Genomic DNA, 19,217 nt, shown 5'->3' on the forward strand with positions numbered 1-19,217 from the left:
GGGGACCGCACCGCCACTTCCCAGCAAATTAGGGACACTGTTGCTCCTGGGGTATCGGCGAGGACCATTCGCAACCGTCTCCATGAAGCTGGGCTACGGTCCCGCACACCGTTAGGCCGTCTTCCGCTCACGCCCCAACATCGTGCAGCCCGCCTCCAGTGGTGTCGCGACAGGCGTGAATGGAGGGACGAATGGACACGTGTCGTCTTCAACGATGAGAGTCGCTTCTGCCTTGGTGCCAATGATGGTCGTATGCGTGTTTGGCGCCGTGCAGGTGAGCGCCACAATCAGGACTGCATACGACCGAGGCACACAGGGCCAACACCTGGCATCATGGTGTGGGGAGTGATCTCCTACACTGGCCGTACACCACTGGTGATCGTCGAGGGGACACTGAATAGTGCACGGTACATCCAAACCATCATCGAACCCATCGTTCTACCATTCCTAGACCGGCAAGGGAACTTGCTGTTCCAACACGACAATGCACGTCCGCATGTATCCCGTGCCACCCAACGTGCTCTAGAAGGTGTAAGTCAACTACCCTGGCCAGCAAGATCTCCGGATCTGTCCCCCATTGAGCATGTTTGGGACTGGATGAAGCGTCGTCTCACGCGGTCTGCACGTCCAGCACGAACGCTGGTCCAACTGAGGCGCCAGGTGGAAATGGCATGGCAAGCCGTTCCACAGGACTACATCCAGCATCTCTACGATCGTCTCCATGGGAGAATAGCAGCCTGCATTGCTGCGAAAGGTGGATATACACTGTACTAGTGCCGACATTGTGCATGCTCTGTTGCCTGTGTCTATGTGCCTGTGGTTCTGTCAGTGTGATCATGTGATGTATCTGACCCCAGGAATGTGTCAATAAAGTTTCCCCTTCCTGGGACAATGAATTCACGGTGTTCTTATTTCAATTTCCAGGAGTGTATTTCAGAAACAATACTTGACCTGGTATTTATGAAATACTTCCTTTTAAGCGAGATACCTGCAATTGCACCCAAAAATACATACACATACACCACTGGATAGTGCACTATGTTTTTGCAGTTAAAGATTAATGTATGAAATTAAAATTTTTGTGCATTTTTCTGAAAAACAGTCTCTGTGGACAAGAGTTGTTTCTGAAATCAGCGATTCGATTGAGTTCAAGTTCCTTAAATGAAGGAAAGAAAGGTTCCAAGCGTGAATGATGTAAGCAGAATAACAACTGCACACTGAACAAAGATGAGGAAGGAAATAGCTCATATCATTTGCAAACAAACCATCCCAAAATTTGCCGTGAGGGTTTGGGAGACCTGCAGAGAAACTAAATATGCACTATTACAAGGGGTTTTAACCTAATTCCTCCCAATTTCAAGTCTATAGCATTATCAATGTGCCACATTGACTTGTTTCAAGTTATAGAAGTGACAATTGAAGATTATTCTAGGATTTGTACAAGAAGTATAACAATACAAACAGTAACCTGTTATGGGGGGGGGGGGGGAAGCGGGAGAGGGGGGAGGGGGAGGAGAGAGAGAGAGAGAGAGAGAGAGGATCACATGTGTATAGACAAAGTGCAAAACAGCATTTACTGCAAGGTCATTACAGTATCATGTTTTTGGTAACAAATTTTTTAAGTAAACAATTATTAAGATCGAACACAGGCTATGTCAACAGAAAGAACTTTGTGCATGGTGGTGGTGCACCATTGTAGGAAATAGCTAATTCAGGGTATTCCATCAGAAAGATTTCATATGAGTTATATGTTGACTGTTAACAGCGTTTTACATTACACTGCATGGTGGTGGTGCACCATTGTAGGAAATAGCTAATTCAGGGTATTCCATCAGAAAGATTTCATACGAGTTATATGTTGACTGTTAACAGCGTTAATGCAAAATGGAAGTACAAAATGCAGCGAACCTAAATGGCATTGGCAGGTCTAATGAATATACTGATAGGGACCACCAAACACTCATATAGAATGCACAATTGGATGTGGATTTGAAGGAAGCCTGGTAAACAGTGTTTATTTGCGTTTGTTGCTCCAATTGGGAAATTTAGAGCAGCGATGGGCAGGAGTTGTGTTTCCTAGGTTGGTAGTTAAGTTTTTGTCAACGGTAAAATAAACAGGGTGTATACGTGGACAAGGAAAAAAAAATCTCCCGGATTTCCCGGTTAAAAATACACTTTTCCCGGGTGAAACATAATTTTTCCCTGTTAACTGATAGTATATTTTCTCTCGGAACTGTATAACTTATCAGACCTTTGAATGGTTATGGTTTTATACACGGGCGTAGAATTTCCCAGTGCTTTAGAAAACTAAACACAGGGAAAAAAACCATGTTTTGGAAATATCTGTGATGTGCAGCAACATGTACGCTGCACATTTTCGTATTACGGAAGAATAAATTCGAGTTCCACCAAACACTGTGTGTTACTTTCTGAAGCATTGAATTCGAGATAGCGATGTGCTTTTGTAAGCCAGTCATAGCTCATGTCACATGATTCCGCCAGCTGATGACAGCAGGTATTCAGAGCTCATGATACGTGATGTAGACAGAAAATAGCAACATCACTGTTAAGTAGTGTGAACACACAAACAGAAAAAGTTAATGGTTTAAACTAATATACATAGTGCTGCTACATGAAAAGCAAAGCTTTCACATATAATATTGGTCTAAAAGATTAATACGCAGCAAGAGAAACTAAGCTTTCACATATAATGTCTTTTATGTGTGTATTACAATTTAAGATATATCACACAAATGGACCAGTAAAATTTTTTAATAATGACATAAATGTCTGATCTTCTGGGCTCGAAATTCATCTAATAGCTCGTCATTAAAGAGTTGATTTTTAAACGAGAGTCAAACGCTCTGTGATTTAAGAAATTCATCGTACATTCTCGCACATAGTTCAACTTGCGTAAAAGGAAATTTACTTTGATGGTAACGGTTTACAAACCACCATTCGGAATATTTTCCCGCGACCTGTTAGAAGTATGTTCATTTCTGCAGTTGCCAGAGAGCGTCAGATGACGGGCGCCACTGTGCTCCGCGCTTGTGCGACTACAATGTCGTAGGGAGACCCTGTGTTCGTACGTGTAAAACATTAAGGGATCTTACATTATGTCATAAAAGAAACAAGATGTCAGAGGATACTCCAAGAGCATCGGAATTTTGTGACACATACTAAAATGTGCACATTCATATGACCAGATTCCCAGTAAAGTAGGCCACAACCTGATATTAAGCTTCACGGAGTGGTTTTCGGGATGTAAATTTTCTTGGAGTACCAATACTGTGTTATCTCATGTCTGGTTCTTGATTATGACATAATGCCATACGTGCTAGAAGATAAAAATGTGTATTTGAAATACAGCGAACAGTGTGTGGAATTAAACAATTCGCTTAGAATATATTGTCTGCCTCAGTGTAAAAGATTAAAAAATGAGAGTTTCTTTAGCAAATGACAAAAATAACTTCATTGTTCTGCAAGGCAATTAATGCTTGACTGTCAGAAAGGTGGAAATAAAATAAAATTTGCAACTAACAACACATTTTAGCCTTCCGTAATTATGTGAATGTATTTCAATTCACTTGATAGCTCCTAGACACAGAAATCTGTTTTGTATTCACGTGGAGACTACCCACTTCCCTACTATAACTTAGACTGCTCTGCGCATCAGCCCCGGATCTACAATATTTCCAAACCGGCGCAATACCCTGCCACTCCATCGAGCGTTTGAGATAGGATGTCAAAAATCGAATTTTCAAAAATATGTTCATTTTCTAGCACACCTCTTCCTGAAGAGTCTGATGAATAAAACATATGTGTTCGAGGAAATGTAAGACATGTTATTTGGTCGTAAGTGTGCCAAAGTGCAGTGCCACACCTCTTCACACAGTATTCTTCTATCGCACATCACTGTATTTTGCTCTGTGGAATTGAAACGTGTATATTTTGTAATGGGTGCCATCAAACCATATTCCAGACAGTGGAAATCAAAATGTACTGTGGTGCCTCTCCTGCTTACAGTCGGCCAGTTTGACATTCTGTCTCACCCCCACCCCCTCCCCCTTTTTTTTAAAGAAAAAAAAGAAAAGAACTCTTCAGAAAATTTGCACTCTTTATTCCCTATCAGTTAAGAACTTGCTGCTTTGTGTAACAATAAATTAAATATAGGATACATAAACCCAGTGAAGACACGAAACAAGCGAGACAATCCTTAGCTCCGAGAATTTTTTTCTCTCTTATCTTACAACAGCTTTACATGGCATGCTTTCCTTTTTGCAAAAGAATCTATTACCTCATCAAAGTTCGTCAAACGTTTTGCTACATGAAAAATCGAAATGTCGCTGTCTAATACTGAAGAAGCTGTTAATACAAATAGGACCCAAAACGTGCTGTTTCCCGATCTGATTACATCTATTTTGTCATTGTATGCTAGATTTTAAAAAAAAGCCAGGCCTTCCTAGTCCTGCAACAATTGTAAAACACACCAAATAAACAAGACTGTTTGGCACAAATGGTCTTTCTTGTAACGACAGAATACAATTCACAAAGTACAAATATCAAAGGCCTATTAGGCCTTCCTACTACAAGCAAAAAGCTTTACGTTAGGAAATAGTTTCACGCTTCATTCATACACTCCAGTTTCTCAAGCATGAGATCGAAAAGTATTAGTACGAAATTTTTATACAAACTTGGAATCGTCACATTGTTCCATAATTTGTGTGATGTCCCCGTTTCTCCTCCTTCCTCGTTCTAACAAACAGTCTTCTTATCACTTATTCTGTAACTATTCCTGCCAATGTCAAAGCTTATTCGCAGTTTAATTTCATTAACTCTGCCAGAATCACTGGTTTACTTATCCCGCGATTATTCTCCGGTTAGGCGTTTTTAGATGTTCGTACAATGCATTTTCCGCACTTCTTCCAGAATAGAACTTAAAGCGGCTGCTAGCCAGGGACTATACAACTGGCACTTGCTAGTATAGCGATCTGGTCAAAAATTCTCTGTCAAAATTTCATTTTCTTGGATATACCGAGAAGGTAATACGTAATATTTCTTACCTGTTATTCGTTCATTTCCACTCCTGTAGTCTGAACCTATGGATTTCGCTAGTAATTATGACAACACTCATCATTTGCAAAACCAATCAACCACACAATCAGACACCCGTTGGCATTCGTCCGTTTGACCTTACTCCATTCTAGTCGTATAGCTCCTTATGTCTGCAGGAAAGTCTGTTTCTACATGCGATGAGGATTCCCCTGACAGACACATCATGTACACTATGCAGGCATTCACAAATCAACTTACGATTCATTCAGAAATAAACTTAGAATGTGTTCAAAAATGTTCAAAAAGTGACAGGAATGCGTTTCAAAGTCATATGAATAATCGATATGACTAACGTTCAATGGATGCTAGGCACTTTGTGAAACAAGGTTTTCTTCCTCAAGAATATGAATTTGCGACCCCCTCCCCTCCCCCCTGATCTGGGCCTGCTGTGCATGCATGAATCTGGCAGCTTGGGCGCTCCAGTAAAGTTTTTCCCAGTAACATCTAGCTGCTTGCTGCGACTGCTTACACAGCCAACAGCCACATTTCTGTACCCAAAAGCGGGAGAAGGTACTACTCAACTGCGCAAGTGCATGATCCCGCTTCGCTCATCGGAGGCAATTTGTTGTTACGAAGCATTGCGTAGTCTTCCTAAAGCCTTTGACATACTTTGCTGTTAGCAGACACTTGTATGAGCACTGTGTTTTGTTGCTGTATACGGCACATTTCCTTTTGCAATATAAGTTTTATTTTCATTTTTTCTCCCATTCATGTTTTATTGCTGCAGGATTATTCTGCAGCAGCGGGATACAGTGATATCCTTTGTTACAGTGTCGGTTCTTAGCAATCAAAATTTCAAAAATTTAACTGAAAACAAAAACAATGAAAAATTCCTCGAATTCTAAAAAATTCCCGGTTTTTTCCCAGTTTCCTCCCGGATGAAAAAATTCTCGGGTTTTTCCCGGATCTCCCAGGTCGTATACACCCTGAATAAATGAATAAATTCTTACACTACATTAACAGAGTTTAAAATAATACCAATAACATAATAACAATCCTGGGTACAAATAAATAACTATTTTATCATGGTATGAATGAAGTCAAGTGATTTTGTTGGACAAGCCTGGTCTACAGTTGGAGAAGGAGCTATGTCCCCCCTCAAGAAACTCTCCTAACATTTGATTGAAGTGATTTGCGGATACCACAAACAAAGTAATGACAACTACCTGACAGGAATGTGCAGATGGGTACTACTAAATATGAAAAATTTGCCTTAATTATTTGGGAAGTAATAGGAAATAATGACGGACTTAAACAGGAATACGAATGCATTTCCTCCCAAATATGAGCGTATTCTCTTAAACTGCAAACTGTTTTACATGGAAAACTATGAGTAGAACAGAGGAAGAAAAGAGGTAAAGGGGAAGGAGTAGTGTTAACACGTACTGGATTGATTAGAAGCAGTCTTGACAATCTTTTAACTTTGTAACACTGGAAGCCACAATGTTTACTATTGTTACAGGAAATAATAGTGTCCAACTGTTGATAAGAATTTTATCACCTTACATTATGCACAAAAAATCTATGAATTATAATTGCACAATGCACGAAAGATTTTATTGTTCTGTATTTTTAATCGAGATAAAATCTTCACAAACATTTTTATGCAACATTGATATTTATGTGGCATTTTTTAGACAGTCACCCAGAACCCTGTGTCAGGGGAGACTTATGGGACAGAATGAGAAGGAAAGACAGATTGGGGACTGCAGTGGACGAGATTTGAAAACCTGAAAGCTTAAACGTTGAAGACAGGGTAATATGCAAGACAGAGATTACTACTAAAACATCTTGCACCAAGTTAATACGAGTGAAAAGTAAAGGGCATTGTATGTAACAGAGGTGGGATGGCAAAAAATACACAAGTCACAAAATGTAAAATGTAGAAAACTAAAACACAGTGAAGAAAGGAATTAACGTAAATTAAGGCCAGGTGGGTGGTGAGAACCAAGGACATGTTGTTATGTTAGTTCCCACCTGAGGAGTTCTGGGGGAAGAATCCAGTTGGCGCATGTGGTGAAACAGGTACCAAGGTCACGATTTTCATGTTGTAGAGCATGCTCTGCAACTGGATATTGCATGTTGCCAGTATAAACCCTCTGCCTACGCCCATTCATCCTAATTGATAATTTGGTGGTAGTCATGCTACTGTGAAAGGCCGAACAGTGTTTACATAACAGCTGGTATATGACATGTCATTTCACAGGTGTCTCTCCCTTTGACAGTATATGTTTTACCACTTACAGCGCTGCTATAGATGGTGGTAGAAGGGTGCATAGGACAAGTCTTGCAGTAGAGTGCTTTGGATGAGCAATTTGGAACAGTGTGTTGTTGTGATTGGTTCTTGTTATTATGAGTTATTACAGGTCTGGGAGGCAACAGTGGCACCTCTACATACAGCATCTGCCATCTAAATCCCATCCCTGTGATTCAAACTTACCTGCAGTCCCTCCTAAAATTTCAGGCCCTTCACAAGGACTTACACTTCAATTCATAGAACTTTTTACTCCACCCAAACCACACACCACCACTTTTCACCTTCTTGCTATGATCCACAAACCCAATCATCCTGATGGTCCTATAGTTGCTGGCTTCAAAGCACCCACCGAATACATATTTTCCTTAGTTGATCAACACCTGCAATCAATAGTACAAAGATTACCCTCTTATATTAAAGATACTAACCATTTTTCTAGATCATCTGAAATCCATGCCTGTCCTACTACCACAACACATCTTGCTTGTCACCACTGATTCCATCTCTCCCTATACCAACATCCCCATGTGCATAGTCAGCTGCTGCTGAACATTTCCTCAGTCAACGCCTATCTAATTCCAAGCCTATGAGATCCTTCTCGCTCACCTTAACTTTATACAATTACGCCACCTTTGACGGGCAGACACACAAACAGATCATGGGTACAGTCATGAGAACCAGGATGGCTTCTTCCTATGCCAACTTTTTCATGGGTCACTTGGAGGGAGCTTTCCTGGGATCCATAAGTTTTCGGCCCCTGGTTTTGTTTCGATACACTGATGACATCTTTCCTCCACACCGAATGCCAGCTACACACTTCTGTCCACATCAACCTACTAATAAACATCATCAGTACTTACATTTTGACACTTGTCATCCTTTCCATGTCATACATTCCCTCTCCTACAGCCTTGGCACTTGAGGCAAATGTATTTGTAGGGATGTAGGCACTTTACAGCAATACACCACCACTCTTATTTCAGCCTTCACTGGATGCACATCATCCCAACAGGCTAGTTAAAAAGCCCCCGGGCCATTGCATCCAATCCTGGTACTGCCGATCCCCCCAAAAAACAACTTCTGAGCACACAACTTGTCACTCAATATTATTCTGGTCTTGAATGTATTAATTAGCTACTTCAACAAGACCCTGACTTCTTAAAATCATACCCTGAAATGAGATCCATTCTGTCTGAGACTTTGCCCACCACACCAAGAAAGCTTTTTGTCACCCTCACATTTGCAATTTCCTTGTCAGACCCTACGCTCCTCCTGGAACAGTCTCCCTACCCTATGGCTCATACCTCTTTGACCATCCCCGCTGCAAGGCTTGTCCTACGCACCCCTCCTACCACCAACTATTGCAGCCCTACAACAGGCAAAACGTATACTATCAAAGGGAGAGTCACCTGTGAAATGACACACGTCATACACCAGCTGTTATGTGAACACTGTTCAGCCTTTCACATTGGCAGGACTACCACCAAATTATCAATTAGGATGAATGGGCATAGGCAGAGAGTGTATACTGGCAACATGTAATATCCTGTTGCAGAGCATGCTCTACAACATGAAAATTGTGACCTCGGTGCCTGTTTTACCCACGAACCATCTGGAACTCCCAGAACTCCTGAGGTGGGAACTAGCACAACAACATGTCTTTGGTTCTCACCACCCACCTCGCCTTAATTTATGTTAATTCCTCCCATCACACCATAGAACTTTTAACATTGCAGCGTGTCAGTAATCGTGAATAATTTAATGATTATAAAGAATCTGCCTCAACTGTCTTCACTACATTTTAATTTTCAAAATCTTTCGTTTGCTGACTTGTCTGTCTGTCTTGCACATTACCCTGTGTTCCACATTTAAGCTCTCAGGTTTTCAAATTTCATCTGGTGCAGTCTCCAACAGTCAGTCTTTCCTGATCATCCCATCAGGTAAGTCTTCTCGGACCCAGGTTTCTGGGAGACTTTTCTAAACAGTATTTGTATTTTTGTTTTTGTACAACAACAAATCTCCCATGCCTTATCTTTCCAATCTTCCACCACCTCCCAAAGTCCCACCGTCCGGCCACAGAGGAGCATTCCCCTCATAGCTCATTACCACCCAGGACTGGAGCAACTGAATTAAATTCTCCGGCGGGGTTTCGACTACCTCTCGTCGTGCCCTGAAATGAGAAATGTCCTACCCGCTATCCTTTCCGCCCCTCCTACCGTGGTATTCCGCTGTCCACTGAACCTACACAATATACTCATCCATTCTTACACAACCTCTGCTCCCAATCCCTTACCTCATGGCTCATACCCCTGTAATAGACCTATATGCAAGACCTGTCCCATACATCTTCCTACCACCACCTACTCCAGTCCGGTCACTAACAACACCTATCCCATCAAAGGCCGGGCTACCTGTGAAACCAGTCATGTAATCTACAAGCTAAGCTGAAACTACTGTGCTGCATTCTATGTAGGCATGACAACCAACAAGCTGTCTGTCCACATAAATGGCCACCAACAAACTGTGGCCAAGAAACAAGTGGACCACCCTGTTGCTGAACATGCTGCCAAACATGATACCCCTCATCTCAATGACTGCTTCACAGCCTGTGCCATATGGATCATTCCCACCAATACCGGCTTTTCTGAATTGCGCAGGTGGGAACTTTCCCTGCAATACATCCTACGTTCCCGTAACCCTCCTGGCCTCAACCTTCGTTAGTCACTGTCCTCACCCATCCAGCCCCTTCCCTGCTCCCACCCCAGCACTACACAGCTGTCATTCCACCATCACACCCAGTCTTTTATTTTATTTTATTTATTTCTCTCCTTTTCCGCTACTTCCCCCCCCCCTCCCCTGCCCGCCGCCCAACCTGCACCACTTCACTGTCTGCCATGCCCACCATACTATCCCTCCCCCTCCCTGCCACAGCCTCCTCCTTTCCCCCCACCCAGTCGCCACTCACGTCATGCACTGGTGCTGCTGCTCGCAGTGTGGTTTCAGTTGCCTGAGACTGCAGTCGTGTGTGTGAGTTGCGTTTGAGTGAGCGAGTGTGTGTGTGTGTGTGTGTGTGTGTGTGTGTGTGTGTGTGTGTGTGTGTGTGTGTGTATTGTTGTCGTTTTGCTGTGTCTATCTGCGACTCAGCATCTCCGCTATTTGGTGAGTAGCAACTTTCCTTGTCACAATTGATTATTTTCATTGTTATATGAGAAGTGACTGTGCTTGATTTGGGTGGAACTGATAGTCTGGAGTAAATTAGACCAACCGTGTAATGATTTGTTGTGTTCAGATTTAATGTACTTGTAGTTATATATTTTCGGCAAAAGTAATAAAATTTTTTTGTTACCAGTAATCTATTCAATGTTGTGTGAATTTTGCCTTAATCCGTCTAAACTATACTTGATTACATTTCTTAATTTGTGTGGTCACAGTGTTTGTAAATGATTTATGCCTGTTCAATGTATTTGAAATTCATATTTGCAATTATTAAAAATGTGGAAGCAGATAAGATTTCCAAATGTAAGTGGAAATCACACAAAAACCCTACAGCTGACAATGTTTCCGATTGGTAAAATGAAAAGCATGAAGTAAAATATATGCATCATTATAAGTAGCTAAAAGGCTTTCAAATACTGTTAATAATAAATTTGATTTAAGCAGTACTGCTACTTATTTTGTAACAAAGAGTAGCATCACTGAACACATCATCAAATTTAAACTGCATCAAATTAAAATACATATAAATTTCTGTCATTTGGAATTTCTTGGTTTATGCATGTCTGCTTCTGTTTATGAGCATGCTTTGAGCATACTGTTATCTGCTAACTATGGCCAGCTATGTTGGCTGACTGAGACAGCTGTTGGTATCGACTGAGGCCATCTGTTTTATACTGAAACATTGACTCCCACCAGTCGCCACGCTGTGGCTCTTTAGAAAGTGAAGAAGTTGTACAAACAAGTTGATACAGTTTTGTGAAATAAAATTGCTTTTCTTTTTTTTTTTTTAAGAAAAGCTACTGTATTAAGTTTTTCAACATGTAAGATATGTGTAAATGTCATTTTGAAGTTGATGATTTACCACCTGAAGGTGGAAAATCTGATTGTAGATTACACCATGATTTTTCAAGCCAAAATTTAGGAATAAAAGTGTGGGCTATATTTGGGCAAATACAGTAAGTTGTTTTAATACTGACAATGGTGGAAGGCAATGAGAACATGTTTTTACTCAAATTTTAGGTGGAATATTTAGACCTACCCTTAAACCCTCCTTTAAATTTAGCCATACAATTCTTCTGAGAGACTGACAAAATCTGTGCTTCATTCTGAGGTATTAAATACTGAAAACAAATTTCTTGATCAATCACTAAAGAGAAAGCCACCACAGTAACAAAACTACAAAATTCTAGAGTGGTATTTGTAAGTGAACAGGAGCATCATCTCTATTACTATGACATTCCAGCCAAATCGTGAAACAAGAAAGTGATTAAGAATACCTGAACATCTTGACATCATCAGAAATGAAGAACAATGTCAACTTGCAGACAATTGGAGAAGTAAATTAATTACTTTTTTTAAAAAATTTCTCAGTACACATCCCAAGTGATTCAGGAAACTAATATCAGGGTGGGCAAGTGGAGATTTCTGCCCTGGTGCACATAAATAAATGTCATATGTTTTAAAAGTCTAAGCCATCTCACTTTGTTTCTGTAATTTTAGGACAACAAATGAATTTATAGTTGAGTTGGCATAAGAAGATACCCGACAGTTGCCATGAGCTGGGCACGGCAGCTACATGCGTACATGTGCCTCCCTTAAAAGAGGAATGCAATTTTGTACACTTCTATATGGCTATGGCTTAGTGCTCTTGTAGCGTTATAGACGACTACTGTTTTCACGTGCAACTGTTAGCGATATGGAGCTGAAAGCTAGCAACAGCACTGCCAGAGGTCATCTTACGCTAACTCAATTATAGCTGCCACTGAACTCTTGCAAAATAATGTTTGATTCTTGGTTTTCAAGGATGGATAGATGTGTTGAGACTAGCAAAAATTATTTGGAAAAGTAAAAGAAACAGATCTTTATTGTAAAACTAACTTAATATGTTATATCTTGAAAAATTTTAGAACCATATTATGAACTGAAATTAAACTAATTTATTTGAAATTGGGGACTGACACAAGGGAACATGGGATTTCATCACTTACATAAAACTATTTTTGAGTACCAGAAATGTTACTTTACCACACAATTGCTTGATCTCAACTCTACTAATTGCTTATTGTTTCCAAGACAAAATGAATATATTAGTTTTGTAAGAGTATTTATGTATGAAATTGAAGTGTTGATTTACCTTCCTGTCTGCAATGTACAAGGCCTCAGCTAGCTTGGCAAAGTTCTCATTAATGTGGGTTTGTTGAAGTCCACGACCATCTGCAGCTAAACGTTTATCAAGTGGAATTGTGTAACCCTAAAAGAGAGAAAATAGTTGATTGAACCACATAGAAATATTTGAAAGCAGAAGCAATCCAACAAATTTGTGTATCACATATGCAGGGCTTACTTTTGCATTTTTCCAATTAGATATGCACGGTGGTATTTTCCACTCCTTCTGTTCCTTTACAGTCACCTGGAAAGAAAAAGATAGATTAAAATCAATACAAACTGATAAAGTCTTCACTCACTGCTTTGTTATTAATGCAGATACCAGCAAGCACGAAATATCCCTCTGCCATGCACTGTACAGTTGCTTGTCAAAAATACATGTAGTCGTACATATAGTATCTTTCTAGGCTGCAAAAGATGACTTTATTAAGGAATGAAGGAAGCAAATAATTGCATCTTAGTGAGAATGAAAGGAACCAATCGGGGAGATCCCAGTGTCCAATCCAGATGTTCATATTATACAGCTGCTGATACCCACAAAACACTTGATGAATGGCTTTATGGATAAAAAATATGGAATAACTGCCCACGAACCTACACTGCAGACAGTATGGTAATTCCATGCCTGACATCTTCTGGGATAATATATTATTTATGACAGACTGACTGCTAAATGAGAAAACTGACTTGCAGAGTTTGCTGCTACATGATCAGCTTGAAAAATGGTAGCACTGGTCCCATACTCTTGAGATGCGGACATATTCCGGCCTGGTCAGAGACTGCTGTGAGCATCATTCAACCAGGATCTGTCACTAATGTGTCATCAAATTCTTTGGGCATCGACAGGTAAGTGCACCAAAAGGGTTGTTGGAGTATCTGGTATGTCGGTATCCCTGCCTGGTTGAAATAACATTGGGAGAAGTGGATAGAGGGAACATAGGCAATGGGTTTACGCTGCAGGGCATATGGAGAAGCTTTTGAAACAACATCTATTTGCACACAGTTTGGCTAATTAAACAATAACATGGAAGTCCTAATGCTGTTATTTTTGATTTAGGAGCAAAAAATTCCATAACTCTAGAATCTATAAATGGTTCAGTCAAACTGGAAAAGGAGCTAAATAGCATCAAATAAAATGTTAAGGTTACCAGAACTGTGCCACAGAAACCAAGGACAAACTGAATTAAAATCAGAGGATGTGTTTTAGTACAGAAGACTACAGCAGAGGGGTGGGGATATAAGTGTACAGTTTATGGAAAATCAGAAAATTCAATAAAATGTACAGATACTGAAGAAATTTCCTGCAGAATGATAAGATTTGTTTTAAAAATAATTAAAATATACTCCATAGAAATCATTCATGTCTGTGCAACAACTGGCTCACAATCTGATGAGGAGGTAGGAGACTTTTACAAAGGTTTGCAAAATCCAATAAATGATGCAAATCATCCTTGGGAGATTTCAAAGTGAAAGTAGTGTAACACCTAAAGACTGGTTCTTCAGTGGGCAACTTCTTATATCAAGCTAGAAATGACAAGTCAAACACTACTGCAATTTGCCAAGAATAACATGTTTGTCTTAAATGCATTCTTACAGAAGAAAACAAATAGAAGATAAGCTTTGTAGGATCAAAATGGAACTCAAACTGACCAAATTTTATCAGCCAATAAAGACATTCCACAGAATATGGCAGTCCTAAACATCTTCAAACTCCAAGTGATTATAGAGTTTCAGGGGCAGATTAAAAACGGGAAGAGGGGTCAGGCAAAAAGATTCTGTACAACAAAAGTTATTTGCCTCTAGTGCAGATAGCCCTCAACAATTAAAGGAAAAATTAAAGAGCATGTTTGAAAGCAGCCCTGAAAAATCATCTGCAATACAACTAAAATAAGGTGCAACCAACACTCCAAATGTTAATGCTACAAAGTTGTATTTAGGGCAGTTGAGGAATATACAGAAGGGTAAATTTAGGATCAAATGCTTTCCATAAACCACACAGTGCTTTTAAAACAAAGATTCCAAAATGTATGAAACTGAAAGTTTACAGTCAGTGTATATTATCAGTTCTGATTTACAGCAAAAAGCATGAGCTTTTAATGTGAAAAACACCGAAAGACTATTGGTTTCCCATCAAGCAATTGGGGAATGTAATTTGAGAATTCCAGGAGAGACAGAAAAACAAATAAATGAGTTAGAGAACACAGCACAATGGAAGACAACATTATGACTAATCGAAATGGAGATGGATTGGAAAAAACAGTTCTTCTGTACATGTCCTGATTTGTAGGAAAGACCAAATTGGGTGATTGGTACATACACATATCAGATGAAATAAGCGTGAAGCTTGTAATGTATAGAGAAACCTGGAGGAAGCTTTTATCCAGCAATGGATGTCAAACGACTGATGAAGAGGATGGGAAGTAATCTCTGTTTTTTTCTTCCCAAAATGCATGCATATATGGATAGGCTTATAAAAAATACAGTGCAAAAACTCACCTTTCTTGTAGGAGAATGCATAACAGGTGCAGGTGGTGAAGGAGGCCCTCGTGGTATTTTCTTATTGATCCTGCAATAAAGATCCACTTAAAAGACATTCAGACAAACAATAAACTGCACAGTTTTAATGGGTGATTTTAATGCTCAATGAGGTAAAGAAAAAAAATATAAGAAAATGATGGGTGGATTTCCTGCATATATATATGGACAAACTAAAATGGCCAAAGAATTGTTGAAATATGCAAAATTTTAACCTTAAAATAATGTCAACACATTTTAAAAAGCACTCTTCTAAACAAAAAACTTGGCAGGCACCCAATACATTTATTGGGGAATTTCAAATCGATCATGTAGTAATTTCATACCCTAACAACTTAGAAATTTTAAATTTCCAAGTTAGGAAAGGGGCTAACATTGATTCTGACCATTATTTAACATGAATAAAAGTAAAACTTCAACCTCAAAAAAAAAAAAACTCTTCAAAACAAAAAATGTTATTCCTAAATTTGACACTGCTAAAATAACCCAAACTCAAACAAGCGAACTTGACAAAAAAACAATCCAACAATTGGCAAAGCCCAAAAGAAAAGTTCATCGAAACAGCAACAAATTTAATTCCGTGTTGAAATAAACAAAAACACCCGTGGTGGAATGTGGATTGTGAAACACCAGTTAAGCCTAGGTATGAGGCATTCAAAAATTCGAATAGTAAAAAAATTGAAAATACCTACAACACCTTTCTAACTGTAAGAAAAGAAACATCTAAATTAATGAACAATATAATAAACCTTTATAAAACATTCAAAACTAAACTAGCTGGTTACCAATCACAAAGCCTTTTCTTAAAAAATGAAAGCAACAGTTTAGCTCTTAACAAGCAGGAAAATTGTAAGGCACTTGCTAATTATTTTGAAAAACTATTAAACTGTCCAGAACCAGTGAATAAATTCCAATCATAGCAAACTAATGTCCACCCCCGGTAGCTGAGTGGTCAGCGCGACAGACTGTCAATCCTAAGGGCCCGGGTTCGATTCCCCGCTGGGTCGGAGATTTTCTCTGCTCAGGGACTGGGTGTTGTGTTGTCCTAATCAACATTATTTCATCCCCATTGACGCGCAAGTCGCCGAAGTGGCGTCAAATCGAAAGACTTGCACCAGGCGAGCGGTCTACCCGACGGGAGGCCCTCGTCACACACCATTATTATTATTATTATAGCAAACTAATATCACCAACACTAACTCTAAAGAACCTGACTATACCTGAATAATTAAATGAATTAAGACACTTAAAGACAATAAAACATCCGGAGAAGACGGTATAATTGCAGAACTACTAAAATCAGATGGCCCTAACACTATAAAAGAGATCACTCAACTAATAGGACATATCTGGCAATTCATCCAGTGCATAAAGGGGACAGAACTGATGTTAATAATTACTGAGGAATCTCTCTTCTCCCAGTCACATACAAAATTCTCTCGCAGTGTTTACTTGATCAAGCTCAAGAACAATTGGTGAATACCAAGCAGGCCTTAGACCATGCAGATCCTGTACAGAACAAATTCTTAATTTAAAACTAATCCTTAGGTACCAAAAGATTTCTGGTAACAATATTGTACGTACATTTGGGGATTTTAAAAAGACTCAACTGATCATGAATCACTTTTCCAAATTTTATAGGAACAAGGGCTAGATAATAAAAGTCTAACACTGGTTAACAAAATGTTAACTGACACTAGCTCTAAAGTTAAATTCATGGGAGAAATTTCTAAACCATTTGATATAAAGAGTGGTGTTAGACAGGGGGATGGACTCTCCCCATTACTGTTTAACTTTGTTTTGGAAAAGGTAATTACAAAATAGTGAGAACAAAAGTCAAGTCAAAATATAGAACAAGCAATCAAGTTAGGTAGAAGTAATATTGCAGTAGATTGCCTCACCTTAGCAGATGATCAGACACTACAGATATTACCACAGCTCAAAAACAAACTGAAATTCTTAAAGAAGTTTCAGAAAGAGTAGGACTACAAATTGTGACGCCTTGCCGAGAGAATTACAACTTGCCGCAGCCTTGAAGATCCAGATGACAACAACAACAACAGAGCAGCAGAAGAAGAGTGAATGACAATAAGGTAATTTCATATCAAAAGCGGTTTTGTATTGAGTGATACATAATGAGTGGCCTTAACAAACAAGACAGTGTGACTGAGGACAAAGCTGTAGAGGTTAAGTTGTTAAATGAACAGAAGGACGTAAGTGATTCTGGTTCTGTAGATGATAGGGATTATAAATCAGACATGAATGTAACTTTGAATGATGGTGACTAAAGACCTATTGTAGATGAAATGATAAAAGCGTCATCTACACTGTGTGGTGATGTGAGCGAAATGGACGAAAACAGTACTGAAGTGGATGAAATCATTAAGGTTAAGAGGGAGGAACCTAGTAGCGAAAGGAGCAAGGGCAACAGTTTATGGCAGACGGAAACTTGGAAGCGATGTTAAGGCAAATTATGAGTAGTATTGTAGGGTGGAAAAAGAAAATTGATAGCATTAGAACTGACATGATTAACTTAAAACATGAACTGAAGAAAGAAATCAAAAAGGAAATTAAGGAAGTTAGTGATAGTCTTTCAGAATTAAATAAGACATTGGATGCAGTAGTTGAAGATTGTGGTGAAAAGAAAGTAGAGCAGAATACTGACGAGAAAATAACATTAATGAGAAGTAAATGTGTAGAAGAGAGAAAGAAACTTTGGGATGACTATAGTAGGAGGGTGGAGGTTTCCGAAAAACAGTGTAAGGATGAAGTCAAAGCTGCCAGGAATTTTTTTTACTAAAAACAGGGTTAAACTTGAAAACCAAATCAATCAGATTAAAAATGATTTAGAAATGGAGGTAGAAACCAAGTGTGCAGCAATGGTAGAGGAAAACCTGGTAAAAGTACAAGAAAATGTAAATTCAAAATTGGCTGAAATTGAGAAAAAGGTGGAAGAAGTACAAAATCTAAAGCATAGAGAAAGTGACAGTGGGTTGCATAAATATTTTGGTAAGCAGGATGATAGTTTTTCCAGGGAAAAGATTGACGATTTGTTGTATGGAGAAGATCACATGATAAGTAAAACGAAGTGTGTCAACCTGTAATAACAGCAGGCGTACAAGGTAAACATGTTAAGTGTTTACTGGACAGTGGTAGTGATTTGAATGGTATTTCACAGGCATTTTTTGAATCTATTAAGAACACAGAGTGTATAGTAGTGAAGCATATTTCTGGAATAAAAATTCTTGGTCCTACTGGTAAACTATTAAAGAATGTGAAACAAGAGAAACTATTAACTGTGAAATTGGTGGACAGTTGTTGGGGTGCAATTTCTTAGTAATTCAAAATCTCAGCATTGATGTAATATTTGAAACTAATTTCTTGAGTAAATAGTAAGTAGGGGGTTCAACATTCTGTGTTGGATTCATTATCTGGCGATAATGCTTACCCCAGGTGTCTGCCTCATTTTTCATTTTTCCTGAGGCAGTCAAACTCTTCTCCTATCCTATATGTAGTTTGTAAGTCAATCAGACACAGTCCATCTTCGACTTTCACATGATTTTGTGCAGTAGGATATTTTAGTATAGAGATATGTTAAAAAAGGTTTCTCCAGTATTATTTATGTGTATTATGTTGTGTTAGTGATAAATAATGTAATCATAAGAGGATGAAATAAAATAAAGTGGAACCATGGTTAAAGAATGTCTGTCAAACAAATGGAAAGTAAACCGAAAATCAAAGGTGTCAGCATATGTGGAGGATAATTAACATCTGAAGTAATCAGCTCATTGGTGTAGCAGCAGAGGCAATATGCAGTATAAAACATCTTAATATTAATTGTGGTATAGTATAAGTGTTTGTGTTCAGTACAATCAGTATAAGTGAGATAACTATCTATCTGTGTCATGGTACAGCCTTTTCTAACATT

The 19,217-nt window shown here is 39.0% G+C and overlaps 1 protein-coding gene across 1 annotated transcript in view; it reads right to left on the bottom strand.

Moving 5' to 3' along the window:
* The window catches only part of LOC126235740 (puff-specific protein Bx42), a 58,523-nt gene that overhangs the window by 11,004 nt on the left and 28,302 nt on the right, over nucleotides 1-19,217 (bottom strand). The window contains exons 6-8 of the mRNA XM_049944523.1: nucleotides 15,251-15,320; nucleotides 12,933-12,998; nucleotides 12,723-12,839 (exon numbers count right to left, since the gene is read on the bottom strand). Of these exons, the coding sequence (XP_049800480.1) occupies nucleotides 12,723-12,839; nucleotides 12,933-12,998; nucleotides 15,251-15,320 (253 nt within the window). The remainder of the gene's footprint in view (nucleotides 1-12,722; nucleotides 12,840-12,932; nucleotides 12,999-15,250; nucleotides 15,321-19,217) is intronic.

This window comes from Schistocerca nitens, chromosome 2 (assembly GCF_023898315.1).
Source record: "Schistocerca nitens isolate TAMUIC-IGC-003100 chromosome 2, iqSchNite1.1, whole genome shotgun sequence".
NCBI lineage: Eukaryota > Metazoa > Arthropoda > Insecta > Orthoptera > Acrididae > Schistocerca > Schistocerca nitens.